Raw genomic sequence first — 13,155 nt, 5'->3', positions numbered from 1 at the left:
CAAAACTGGAAAGCAAGTAGATTAAATGAACCATGTGTTTCCATCCTTTCAAACCCAGCAAAGGCAAAGACTGGGGTGTGACTGACTGTAGCATGCATCTTCCCTAGCTTCCTCTGGAGAAACAAAGGTTCCCCCACCTTTTTTTTTTAAAGAAAGGAAAGATCATGACCTGTCCATGCTGCAAGCCAACCACATCTGTGAGGCTGACAAAGATGGCAGAATTCCACCAGCCCAGAAATGACTATTTTTAAAAAAGCAAGTATTTACCAGCAGTGTTTAAGTGGCCACTGTTGATTTTGTACACGATGAAACCCTCTAACAGCTGGTTCTGGGATGGATGCAAAGTGACACACACGTGTTTGCTTTAATAGTTTGCTATGCTGGGGGCCAGTGTGGCTGTAGCATGAGCTTCCAGCAGAATGGAAGGCGTCTGCTCCTTTGAGTGGAGGTTCACCAGACCGCATCTTCCCAGGTATTTCTCTACAGTTTCCTTCACTCTTCCAGGAAAGGACCCCAGCATTCAATTGCCTGGGAGGACCCAGATATGGTGTCTTATTGTACACTGATGTCTGCAAAGTCTGGGATCCTGGCTCCTCTTCTGCAGGAGGCATCTCTTGGGAATGAAAGTGCTGTACGGAGCTGGGGAGATGCTCAGATAGGAAAGCGCTCACTCTACAAGAAAATGCAGAACAGAATTTCCAGAAAAGGCCAGGCATGGAGGTGTGCACCTCTCTGCTCAAATCCTTCTTAAAATAGAGATTTCCCATAGTGGACGCGGGACATGGGTCCCGGGAGTGACTAACTTAAGGACAAAGGACCCCTTCAAACTTGACTCCGGGGACCTCTGAGAGCTTCCATAGGGGAGTGATTCAGGCATCCCAGAAGGGGGAGCTACTACAGCCAAGTGGCCCCAATTCAATAAAGTTCTGTAAGTGATACGAGCAAGACTCCTAAAGGTGGTAAGTCCTTGTGCTATGTGGCTATGTAAGTAGACGCTAATGAGAGTCTGTAGAAAGGGGAAGAGAGGACTTAATAGTCCCAACTTCAATTACTCTGAGTTTCCACTTGAAATTCACTGCTGAGGCAACAAGGCGGCGTGGCTGAGGCACGTGGATACTTTAGAGAATTTCCTCATTTACTTTCAGACTTCTGCTATATATCTCAAACTGTCCTTCAGAGCACAGTTACGCAAGAGCCCCTTGGATAAGCTAAGTTGTCTATAGCCTCTTTTCTACACACAGGCGTGTACAATGTGCACCCTCCTCCACAACCACCTCTCTCACTGTGTCTCTCTGTCTCTCTGTCTCTCTGTCTCTTTGTCTCTCTGTCTCTGTCTCTGTCTCTGTCTCTCTCTCTCTCTCTCTCTCTCTCTCTCTCTCTCTCTCTCTCTCTCTCACACACACACACACACACACACACACACACACACATTGGAAATGACCCCAGTCTTTTGAAACCTCAAAGCCAGCCTCCAGGGACATGCCTTTTCCAACAAGACCATATCTTCTAATCATCCCAAAACAGTTCGACTAGTGAATTCCAAGCTTCAAACACATGAGCCAATTTTATTCAATTCAGACATCATGGTAGGGAGAGCCTTTTACAAAGAAGGACTGTTAACTTTGACTAGCATGCCATCTTCAATTTGTTTAAGTTGCTCATTAGTCTTTTTAAGGGACTCTTAAATACAGAAAAGTTCACATTTGTTTAATTTTATTGATTTATTTTATGCATGTGGATATTTTGTCTGTGTGTATGTCTATGTACCACGTGCATGCCTAGTGAGCAGGGAGGTCAATTGTCACCATGTAAGTGCTGGGATACGAACCCAGGTTCTCTGGAAAAGCAGTCAGTACTCCTAACCACTGAGCCATCTCTCCAGCCCTGAAGTTTCAATTATTTGAAGCTGGTGGGTGAATCCGTCCTTGTTTTCCTTGGCCTGTGCTTCTGTAATGAGACTTCCTCTGAGATGGTTTTGCCTGAGCCTAAATCACAGAGTAGTTGACTGGTGCAGAATCCTAGGGTTTGAAATCATTTCTCACATTAAATAGTCTAACTAGAATGGGCTTTGTGGCACCTGGAAGGCATTACAGATGACTCCAACTTTTAGGAGGGCTAGTACTCAAGGGTAACTGGTCTTAATAAAACTCCTGTGGAGATGTCCAGAGTGGTGTGTCCATGTTTAAACTCAGCTCCGCCCCTCTGCCCATACCCCTGCCTTAGCCCCGCCCCTCTGCCCATACCCCTGCCTCAGTTCCGCCCCTCTCCCTATACCCCTGCCTCAGCTCTGCCCCCTGCCCATACCCCTGCCTCAGCCCCGCCCCTCTGCCCATACCCCGCCTCAGCCCCGCCCCTCTGCCCATAGCCCTGCCTCAGTTCCACCCCTCTGCCCATACCCCTGCCTCAGCTCCGCCCCTCTGCTCATACCCCTGCCTCAGTTCCGCCCCTCTGCCCATACCCCTGCCTCAGTTCCGCCCCTCTGCCCATACCCCTGCCTCAGCTCCGCCCCTCTGCTCATACCCCTGCCTCAGCCCCGCCCCTCTGCCCATAGCCCTGCCTCAGCTCCGCCCCTCTGCCCATACCCCTGCCTCAGCTCCGCCCCTCTGCTCATACCCCTGCCTCAGTTCCGCCCCTCTGCCCATACCCCTGCCTCAGCTCCGCCCCTCTGCTCATACCCCTGCCTCAGTTCCGCCCCTCTGCCCATAGCCCTGCCTCTCTGGATTCCCATCCCTGGCTCCTGTCCCCTCTGTTTTATCATTCAGGCTCAGCCCAGAATTGGGAGTAAGGAGAACTTAATTCCACGTTTCAGCCCCCTGCCTGAACTTGCTGTATCTAACATGTCACATGTCACGGCAGCTTTTCCTATCTCCTCTGTTGGTACTGGTCACACCCACTTTTGAATCTTCTCTGCATTTCTCAGGCCTACTCTCTTCTGACTCGCGATTCTGGTTTCCCGTAATATTCGATCTATCCTTTGTCATCTCTGTGGCTTTTCCAGAGTTTCTTTTCCTCTAAATGAAGTATGTACATCCAAAGATTCTTAATGTTGCCATGACTACATCATCTTCGCCCTTGTCCGAGGAAGCACTTAGCGATTGTTTGCTTCTCTGCAGGGGTCAGGGTGACACTCTTTCAGAAGGAAACATTTTTATGTTTGATTCTCTTTTCTCTTCCTTGCAGATACCAAATCTGCAAAGCGTCTGTTGAGCAGAAAGACGTCACAGACTATGTGGGTCACTCTTCCGGTGGGCGTAGACCTGTACAGAAGACAAAAGTTTAGACCAGCCATGCTTTCCTTTGCTGTGGGTCTTGAGGCCCGTGGCAGATGAATTTTAGTGCCTGTCCGTGGGTCACTCTGCCCTTTGATTCCCTCACAGTGATGGACAGGGTCTGGCACTGACGATGAGCTACAGGGCCCCATCTACTCCTTTTCCCTGACTGAGTGCAGATGTTCTCTTCATGTGAACTCCATCCCCCCAGCTTCCGTCTGGGACTGGAGAGTCAAGCCTCCGGGCATTTAGAGCCCGGGAGCCTCCATGCCTGTTGCAGGCAGACCAGCAGAATAATTCGCCCCCTACCTCGAGACTATTTTGAGAGTTTTTGGGCCACTTTAACCTAGCAAATGGAGGTTAAGACTACAGAAGCTGTAACTTGATGGAAACTGGAATTTATCCGCAGCTCGGTTAGGATTAAGCATCAGTACCTCTCAATGAAAAAAAAACAGTGGGTCTCATACCGGGCCACAGTCATCTTCTTGAATAGGCTGAGAGCTCGAAAGGTCCCTAAGGGAAGACTTTCAGACAAACTGACTTTGCTGGTTGACCCTTCCTTGGTAGGAAAACAAACAAATTCCATACTCATCCAAAAGACATGACATAAATATATTAATATTGTCTATTCCAGAAAACAGGGAAACAACTAGGCAATTACCGCTAGCATTCTAAACTCCACTCCCACAGTTACCTGGCAACAGTCAGGTATGCCTGACACTATAAAAGGGGCTGCTTACCCCCTCCTCTCTCTCTTGCTCTCCCTTGCTGCTCTCTCTTGCCCCTTTCCCCTCCCTTCTCTCCACATGCTCATGGGCTGCCTCTGCTTCTCTCTCTCTCTCTCTCTCTCTCTCTCTCTCTCTCTCTCTCTCTCTCTCTCTCTCTCTGCCCTACTACCCTTTAAACTCCCCTCCCCATGCCCTGAATAAACTATTCTATACTATATTCTATATTGTCGTGTGGCTGGTCCCTCAGGGGTAAGGGATGTCTCAGCATGGTCCTGCTGAAGCACCCCCTTTCCTCAGACCTCAATAGAAGATATTTTCCCTCTCTTTGTATAAACACAACAATTAATCTAAGGCAGCTTGTGGAGGTGGGGGACCCACTCATACACTCCCACATCTCGGTCATCTTTAGTGATAGTCTCTCCTGTCATCTGTTTATTGTTGTCTGATTTTCCCAGGGACCCACAGCCCAAGGAACAATCCACACACATGGAACCTGTTATAAGTCAATGAGTTCCTTAGGGGCACCTTACAGAGATATGAACAACTCCTGAAGGCTAAATTTTCCCAATAACCCACACATCCCTCCATCTTCTAAGCTCCTACTTTGTATGACTTTAAGTGAGAATTGACATGAACCTGGGCTTAGAGAATAAAGAAGCAGAGGTGGCTACCGGCTGATGGGACAAAAAACGCTGGTAAAGCCAGGCCCTGGAAAGCTGTGTGTTCATGTATAGTCCACTCTGCCATTATCGGGCCTTCTGCTAGTCTCTGCGAGCACTGGGCAACTGTTGGAAGGCAGGCTTGCTTTGCTATACTCTAGTGCAAACAATAATGTATGAGTGAAGGCTTGCAGTAAAATGAGGTCAACCGTCTGGACTCCAGAGGACTAGTCTCACTGCGCTGTTGCCTGTCCCTAAGTTCACTGAGACCGGATCATAACTCAATGAAGGTTCAATGGAAACAGAGCCTCACTTTTCTTGTTCTGGAACTGAAACCCAGTATACAGTACTGTGCCTGGCATACGACAGATGTTTGACTAATGAGGGCTACAGCATGGCGTGTGGTTAAGTGATGTGTCAGAAGGTATAAGCAGATGAAGAATCTCCTGGTGAGACGCGAGAGAAGGCTCAACAGTTAAGAGCTCTTCCTGTGAACCCAAGTTCAGTTCCCAGCACTCACATCCAGTGGCTCACAACTGCTGGCAGAATCAGCCCCAGGAGGATCTGATGCTCCCTTCAGACGCTCACACACTTAGTACGCTCAAACACAGATACATATGCAGTACGAACTAAATCTAAGGCAGACTTCCTAGGGCAGAATATTCTTTCCTTTTGGCCTTTACTCAAGAAGAAATAAGTGCAGAGAAGGAGGGAGAGAGCTAGTCCTGCAAGCCTGCAGCAATGATTAGTTCTGTAAAAGCTCGAAGTTGTATTTTCCATTGTTGTTCTTGAGAAGCCCCCATTCAGTATTCTTAAATGAGTCACTGATCCGTTGATTTCATTGGTCAGGCTCATCTCTGTCATTACCAAGGCCCCGTGTAAAGACATCAGAAGGAAACCGTTTCAAAGCCTCTCGTCAGTCTCATGCCACCATATGGAAAGGGCATAGCTCTGGTCCCATTTATTGTCCCATTTATTCCTCATCCAGAGAGGGCAGCCTGAACCCCTGTGAGCCAGGAGAAGCCTGACACAGATACAATGGCTGTGTCCTCAACTTGGAACAAAAACAGCTGCTCCATAATAAGAGAAACTGTAAGAGAAAACTCACCTCGTGTCTCCTAACGGCTATGACTGGAGGTCCGCAGCTCTCTCTCAAGTCCCCAGTGGCTTCTCTGCACCTTTGGTTTTGGTGGTGGGCACTCCACCTTCATATTGCCTCCTTTCCCTCCTTCTCAGCCTCTGGGTTGGGAGGGTTTGGCCTTCTCGTTAACCTTTTTTGCTAAGTGTAATCAGTAGATAAATGCGGAAGGTCATTTCTATTTGCTTAAACAAACAAAAAATACATTGGCTAGAAAGCTATCCCAACCAATATAACACATGTCTTGGAAGTTGGAGGACCTTAGATCAATCCCCAGAACCCACACGAAGAGTGGGCAAGGTAGCACACGCTTGTAATCTCAGTGCTGGGGATGTGGTAACAACCAGCTCCCTGGGACTCACTGGCAAGTAAGCCTGACGGGCAAGCTTCAAGTCAGTGAGAGACTGACAAGATAAGACAGCATCCAGGAACATGGCTCACAGATGAAGTGCATGCTTGACAACCAAGAAGACTGGAGTCTGGACACCCAGAACCCATGGAAATGCTGGCCCGTGTGCTAGCGTGCCTGTGATTGCAGCCTTGGAGGGCAGAGACAGGAATCGAGCAAGCTGGCTGTCGAAACAGTTCCGAGTTTGACTGAGAGAATAAAATGGAATAGTGTCAAGATTGGCCTCCATATGCACACTCACATACTCATGCACCCATCCGGATTTGAACACACACACCATTCACACTTGAACATGAACATACACACCACCACCGTCATCACCGCACCCATATACATGAAAAGAAGAAAGGGGCAGGAGGCAGACAGCACCTGAAGCACACACAACACATGTACGCATGTGCACACATAGGACCTGCACATCAATACACACGGAGAGACACAGAGACAGAGACACAGAAAGACAAAGGGAGGGGAGTCTTAAGTGCGTATGTCTGAATAACATTTCCCAGTTCGATGGTCAAGGTCACTGTTTTTACTTCCTCGGTGACAGGCTGACAGGCCTTCTGGGCAGGCTTCCTGGTGTGTCAGAGCTGGGGCTGATTCACTTCTCCACAGTCATCTGATGTGCCTCTCTCTGAACTGGGGGAAGTGAAAAGTGGTGGGGGGGGAGGCTGTGGCTATAGGGGTTCAGGTTTCAACAGCTGCACCATTTGGAAGGATTGATTCTGCAGCTGGCCCATTCTCTGAAGCCACTCTCCACGTGAGAAACTCACCAACCACAAACGGCTGATGTGTCTTGTGTAGTTAGGCCTGCGGTTGTGTCTACACTGAGCACGCACAGGCTTGTCGGTATTTCCTAGACAGCACCATCTAATAACTATTCACAAAATGCTTAAATTATACTATGCACTGAGTAATCTAGATCAAGTTGTGTGCATGTTTAAATACTGTGTCCTCCTAGGGTCTTGAGCATCTGCAGATTTGGGCATCCAGAAACGGGGAGGAGGTTACGGAAAGAACCCTTTACAAAGACTGTGTGACAGCTGTGACGACTGATAGGGTTACAGAGGACAAAGCAGGAGGAGCTGGCTTGTAGTTTCAAATTTTTCAGAGTGGACTAATGAGTGGTGTCCATTAACTGTGTTTGCAGGGCCTGGACCATCAGCGTGGCAGTGGAGAGCATTCATTGCTCCTCCAGAGGACCCAGGCTCAGTTCCCAGTCCCCTATTGCGTGACTCACATCCACCTGTAGGTCTAGCCTCAAGAGATCTGGCGGTCCCTCCTGTCCTCTGAAGGGACCTTCCCTCATGGTCACATATCACCACAACTGAAATATGACTTAGAAAAAAGGGACACACCAAAGTGATAAAAATAAATCTTAAAAAAGCTGTTTAAGTGAGCGTATTTTCAGTTTTGTTGCTTTATACTTTTTTTATGTCTTAGGTTCTTTTCCTGTTGCTGTGGTAAATGCAAGTTAAGGGAGGAAGGCTTTGTTCTGGCTCAGAGTTCAAGGTTCTGTCTATCGTGATGGGGAAGTTGAGGCACAGGAGCTCGACGCAGCTGGCGACATCACATTCACAATCAGGACCCAGAGGGGAAATGTCATAGTTTGAACATGACTGACCCAGGGATGGCACTATTAGAAGGTGTGGCCTTGGGTTGTGTCACTGTGGGCATTAAGATCCTCATCCTAGCTGCCGGGAAGTCAGCCTTCTCCTAGAAGCCTTCAGATGAAGATGTAGAACTCCCGGCTCCTCCTGCACCATGCCTGCCTGGATGCTGCCATGTTCCCGCCTTGATGATAATGGACTGAACCTATGAACCTGTAAGTCAGCCCCATTTAAATGTTGTCCTTATAAGAGTTGCCTTGGTCATGGTGTCTGTTTACAACAATAAGACCCTAAGACAGGAAGGAATGCCAATACTAGGCACTCCGTACTATAAAGTCCAGGGTCACCACCTAGGGCAAAGCACACCCAGACATGTCTTCCCACTCAGTGTAATCAAGAAAGCCCCTCACAGGCACACCCCGAGGCCTGCTCTCCAAAGGATCCCAAATTCTGTCAAGTTGATCGTTAACACTGACTGTCACACCATGGGACAGTTCCGTGACTTAGGAGACAGTCGACGAATATTGCTCACCATGCATGGTGGTGGCCTGGCCCCTGGAGTCCTCTACCTTCCAGGACCACAGCCTACAGACCGAGCAGTTAATATTCTCAATTCCAAAGTCACCCGTTTCAATCCAGATTGAGACCCTGGATTTTTCACCTTGGTCTCTAGGTCACTGAAGCTCTGGGTAGCCACAGACTTCTCTGTTTCCAGCATCATTAGTTGCCCCTCCCACCCTCCATGTGTTCATCATGGATTCTGACGAGCTGCGCTGTCCATCCCCCCAGCACAAGGTGCATCCTGGTCGAGTTGAGTAGACAGAGCAGTTTGTAAACTTTAAAGAAGGAAACTCTTGGGTGCCTTTTCTTTGGCGCGAATTCTATTATTTGTTCTCTGTAAATGCTCTGGCTCTTTTTATAGTCACACTTATTCCAAGTGACCATAATTGCTGTCTTTGCGATGTCGAAATCGTCTCTGCTCGGCCATCTGGATCCCTCCTTATTTAGGCATCTTTGTCTTTTTAACATTGCCCTGGACATCTCTGAGACCTTGCTCTTTGGCAAAAACACTTGTCTGCTTTCATGACCTTTGTCCGTGTGTGTGTGTGTGTGTGTGTGTGTGTGTGTGTGTGTGTGTGTGTGTGTTTAAGTCTAGTCGCAGTACCCCTTCTTAAAATCCTATTTTAGCCAATTACGGTTTGCTCTGTGGTGTTGGGATCTTATGTGAAAACACGTTTCTTCATTTAACTGCTGACTTTCTCCTCGCCCTTGCAATTCTCTCAGATGAAAAGACCTTTTTTTATGAAGTTTGCTTGTTCCCCTCCCACCAAACGACACCTGAAATTACAATATCATTGAAAGCTTTATAAATCTTCATTTTTTTTCTTTTAAGAAAATAGTACCAGACAGCAATTTTTTTTTTCAGATTTGGGGTGAGGGAGAGATCAGGTGTGGGGAGAGCCTGGGAGAGAGGACGATGGAGATCAGCTAGGGGATGGGGGAGTCTCTCTAGGATGTGCCACACATCTGGGACGAGGGAGGCCCCAGGGAGTCTACGGGGGTAACTATAGCTGAGATTCCTAGCAGTGGGGGATATGGAGCCTGAAGCTGTCACCTCCTATAGCCAGGCAGGATCCCCAGTGAAAGGACAAGGACGCCAACCCACCCACAAAACCTTCCATCCAAAATCCGCCCTGCCTATAAGAAGTACAAGGACAAAGATGTGGCAGATACTAAGGTAATGGCCAACCAATGACCAGCCCAACTTGAGACACATCCCATGGGCAAGAACCAGTCCCTGACACTATTAGTGATGCTCTGTTATGCCTTCAGACAGGAGCCTAGCATAACTGTCCTCTGAGAGGTTCCACCCAGCAGCTGACTGAAACAGATGCAGAGACCCACGGCCACACATTAGGTGGAGCTTGGAGAGTCCTATAGATCCAGAGGAGATAGAAACTCTATAGGAAAACCAACAAAGTCAAATAATCTGGACCCTTGGGGTCCCCAGAGACTGAATCACCAACCAAAGAGCCTGCAGGGGCTGGACCTCACCCCCACTGGACATATACATAGCAACGTGCAGCTTGGTCTTCACGCAGGTCCCCAACAACTGGAGAATGGGGTGGCCCTGACTCTGCTGTCAACCTATGAATCCTGTCCTCCTAAGTGGACTTCCTTGTCTGACTTCAGTGGAAGAGGATGTGCCTAGCCCTGCAGTGACTTGATGTGCCAGGGTAGGTTGGTACCCAGGGGAGGCCTCCCTCTTCTCAGAGAAAAAGAGGAGACGCAAGGGAAGGGCTGCATGAGGGGGGACTGTGAGGAGGGGGGCTGAGATTGGGATGTGAAGCAAATAAATAAATTAATTAATTACTGTAAAAATTAAATAATTAAACTAGATGTAATGTGTCTAATGTTTTGCCTTCATACCTGTGTGTGTACCATGTACATGCCTAGTGCCTGCAGAGACCAGAACAAGATGTCAGGTCCCCTGGAACTGGAGCCGTGCATGGTTGTAAGCTACAAGGCAGGTGCTGGAATCGAACCCAAGTCTTCTGACCTCTGCAAGAGCAACAAGTACTTTAAACCATGGAGCCATCTCTCCCATCCCACAGCCAGCGATTTTAAGGTGTCCAGTCGTGGACTGGGAATATAGTTTTACCACTAGAATGCTTGCCTGGCATACAGGAAGCTCTGGGTTTCATCCCCACTACCATATAAAACCAAGAGTGGTCGTGCAGGCTAGCAAACCCAGCAGATGGGAGGTGAGGGAAGAAAGATTAGAGCTGGAATTCAAGTTCATTTTCAGCTACACAGTAAGTCCAGGGCCACCCTGACCTACTTAAGACTCCATCTCAAAACAAACAAACAAACAAATAGGCAAGTTCAGGACTAGCCTGATCTATTAATGACTCCACCCCAAGATAAGTAAATATGTAAATAGTAAATACACAGTTTGTAGCAAGTTAAGGGCCAGCCTGATCTACACAAAACTTTACCTCAAAATAAATAAATACACATTTTTTTAGATGATCAATTATGACAGAGGCCATGAACAATTCAAGAGGCCATGAACAATTCAAGAGTCCAAGCATGCTGGGAAATCGCCATCAGGGGATACTGATGGCCATGCGCCCAGCAAGGAAACAAAAATAAGCTTCCACAGACTGTTGCCAAAGCTGACTTACGCACACATACAAGAGAACGTGAATGAACACGTACATGCCGTGGCCATGAGAAGCTAGGATAGTCTTCCAATGCCTTTCCCTCTTGGGAATGAGGTAGACATTCCCTTCCCTTTATATAACGATAATCAATACCCTCCTCAGAGCTCCCACACACAACAAAACGGAGGCACAACACAGATCTTCAGATGACAGGCTTCAGGTACCTGACCCATGAAGTGACTAAGTTGTCGAGCTTGGCTGAAGTTCCCCCTCAGCGCAGGTGTCTCTCCTACCAGATCTGTATATTGGAGGACTGGAAACAGTTTCCTCCTGCAAGCGGCCCAGTGAGGAGCAGCTCACATAAGGCCTATAGTCGCCTTTTCTCTTAATCCCTTTTCCTTCCAGATAGTTCACCCACATCCTGTCTTTGGTCTCCACCTGAGGTCCTTGGCATTGTCTACCACAGACAGGATTCCCAGCTCCAACGCCTACTGAACTCTTAACCCCAGCCCTGTTGGCTCATGTGATGCCCAGATTCAAATTTCCAGACAAAATGGATCACTTTTCACTCTAATACTACACAGTGGGTGTGGAAGTTCACCTTCTGGACTCACCAATAAAAATTAGAAACCAGGGTGATACAGAATAACATATTCCCGAAACTTAGGTGAGAGAGATGCCTTTCTAAAAGGGTCATAGTGAATCTCGTCTGGAAACATGGGTCACGTTTGTCCCCATCGTACGTTACTGAAATGCTTTTGGCAATGCAAATACTCGCATGTGTAGGGGGATTTTCCTTCAGAGACGAATATAACACTCACTGCAGTGGTTCTCGACTTTCCTCGGCTGCTATCCTTCAATACAGTTCCTCGGGTTGTGGCGACCCTCCCAACATAAAATTATTTCCATTGCTATTTCATATCCGTAATTTTGCCCCAGCTCTGAACTGTAATGCAATGTCTGTGTTTTCTAACAATCTGTGGGGGTTCACCACCCACATGTTGAGAACCATTGGGCATGAAACATCCAATGGTACCAGTGACAGACAGACAAATCAAAGGTAACGGAGGAGGGGGAATCTGGGGAGTCAAAAGAAACAGACGATGATGGGCTTTCAGAAAAGTCTTTAAGGTTGGTAGTTCATTTGGAACCTGGTGCATATATACAAGAGTCTGGAAAGGCAAAGGCTTCTGGGAATCCTCCAAGTGGCAAGTCCTCCTTTCTCTCTGCCACTCAGCTCCTGGCACAGCATCCCTGTCAGGTACTTGAGGACTTGCCTGTTTGGACCTGAAGGTAAATCGTGTTTTCTTTGGCCTTTGATTTCCTGTAGCAATCACAAATAGAAATTAAAATTAACAAACCGTCAACACCTTGCTTGTCTGTTCTTGAAACAGGGTCTTGAAATATAGCCCTTTGCTGGCCTGTCACTCACTGGAAATGCTGGGCTCATAGTCACTCAACAGATTAGGCTGCCTCAGTGTCCCAAGTATTGGAATGACAGCAACATTGTGCAAGATGGGACAGAAAGAGGAAAAAGCCAGAGGACAGAGATGGGTGCTGTGTCACAGTCTCCTGGACATGACACGGCCATTGCACCCACGAGCTCACCATAACTACCCTTACGTACACGAGACCTGTACAAGATCAAGCCAATAAGCTCAGTCAAGATTCCAACGGGCAGCACTGGATGGATTTAGTGGGTGTGGGACAGTACTATGCTCCAAGCAGGACAACCATCCTCTTCCTCAGACAGCTGTGTCTGAAAGTTCACCACGGCTGTACTGTTGACACACCCTTCCAGGAGGAGGGTGTAGGGAGGATCATCAGACTCTGCTAAGTATGTGGTCCCTCCTCCCAGCCAGGTGTATGCAGCTCTGCCCTAATTACATATGACCTTAGGGTCTCAGGGAGAGGCTGGGGTATATATCCTGAGAAAGCCTAGGAGAATGTTCTCCATCCATACAAGAGGATGACTTTCTAATGCCACTGCTTTTGGATCACCCATATTACTTATAACCCCTGACCCAGGATCTGTAAGTAATTCCAATATACTGATTGGTTTCCCAGGAGTAATTTTGATAGAATCAAACTTTAGTTTGTTGTTGGGACCTTAGAAGGAGTAGAGAAAACACCCAGGGAAAAAATTCTCAAAAGGATGGAGGACCAAAACCAAAT

General features: G+C 47.8%; 1 protein-coding gene and 2 long non-coding RNA genes across 5 annotated transcripts in view; 1 reads left to right on the top strand and 2 right to left on the bottom strand.

Annotated features, from left to right (window-relative positions):
* Positions 1–1,537: 1,537 nt before the first annotated feature.
* On the bottom strand, positions 1,538–6,391 carry LOC148006968 (uncharacterized). The gene is made up of 2 exons (XR_015649427.1): positions 5,765–6,391; positions 1,538–3,257 (listed from the first exon to the last, which is right to left on the bottom strand). It is a non-coding gene; the product is annotated as an uncharacterized LOC148006968 (long non-coding RNA).
* Positions 6,392–9,915: 3,524 nt separating this feature from the next.
* LOC134484995 (uncharacterized) lies at positions 9,916–12,305 on the top strand. The gene is made up of 2 exons (XR_015649426.1): positions 9,916–10,050; positions 10,271–12,305. It is a non-coding gene; the product is annotated as an uncharacterized LOC134484995 (long non-coding RNA).
* The window catches only part of Slc22a1 (solute carrier family 22 member 1), a 27,157-nt gene continuing 26,089 nt past the window's right edge, over positions 12,088–13,155 (bottom strand). For all 3 annotated transcript variants that reach the window (XM_087623139.1, NM_012697.1, XM_087623182.1), the window contains 1 exon segment: positions 12,088–12,304. In XM_087623139.1, the coding sequence (XP_087479265.1) occupies positions 12,238–12,304 (67 nt within the window). In that variant the 3' untranslated portion in view covers positions 12,088–12,237.

This window comes from Rattus norvegicus, chromosome 1 (genome assembly GCF_021556685.1).
Source record: "Rattus norvegicus strain SHRSP/BbbUtx chromosome 1, alternate assembly SHRSP_T2T, whole genome shotgun sequence".
NCBI classification, from domain to species: Eukaryota; Metazoa; Chordata; class Mammalia; order Rodentia; family Muridae; genus Rattus; species Rattus norvegicus.
Note: the sequence above shows the minus strand (reverse complement) of the source record. Positions and strands in the feature narration are given on the sequence as shown.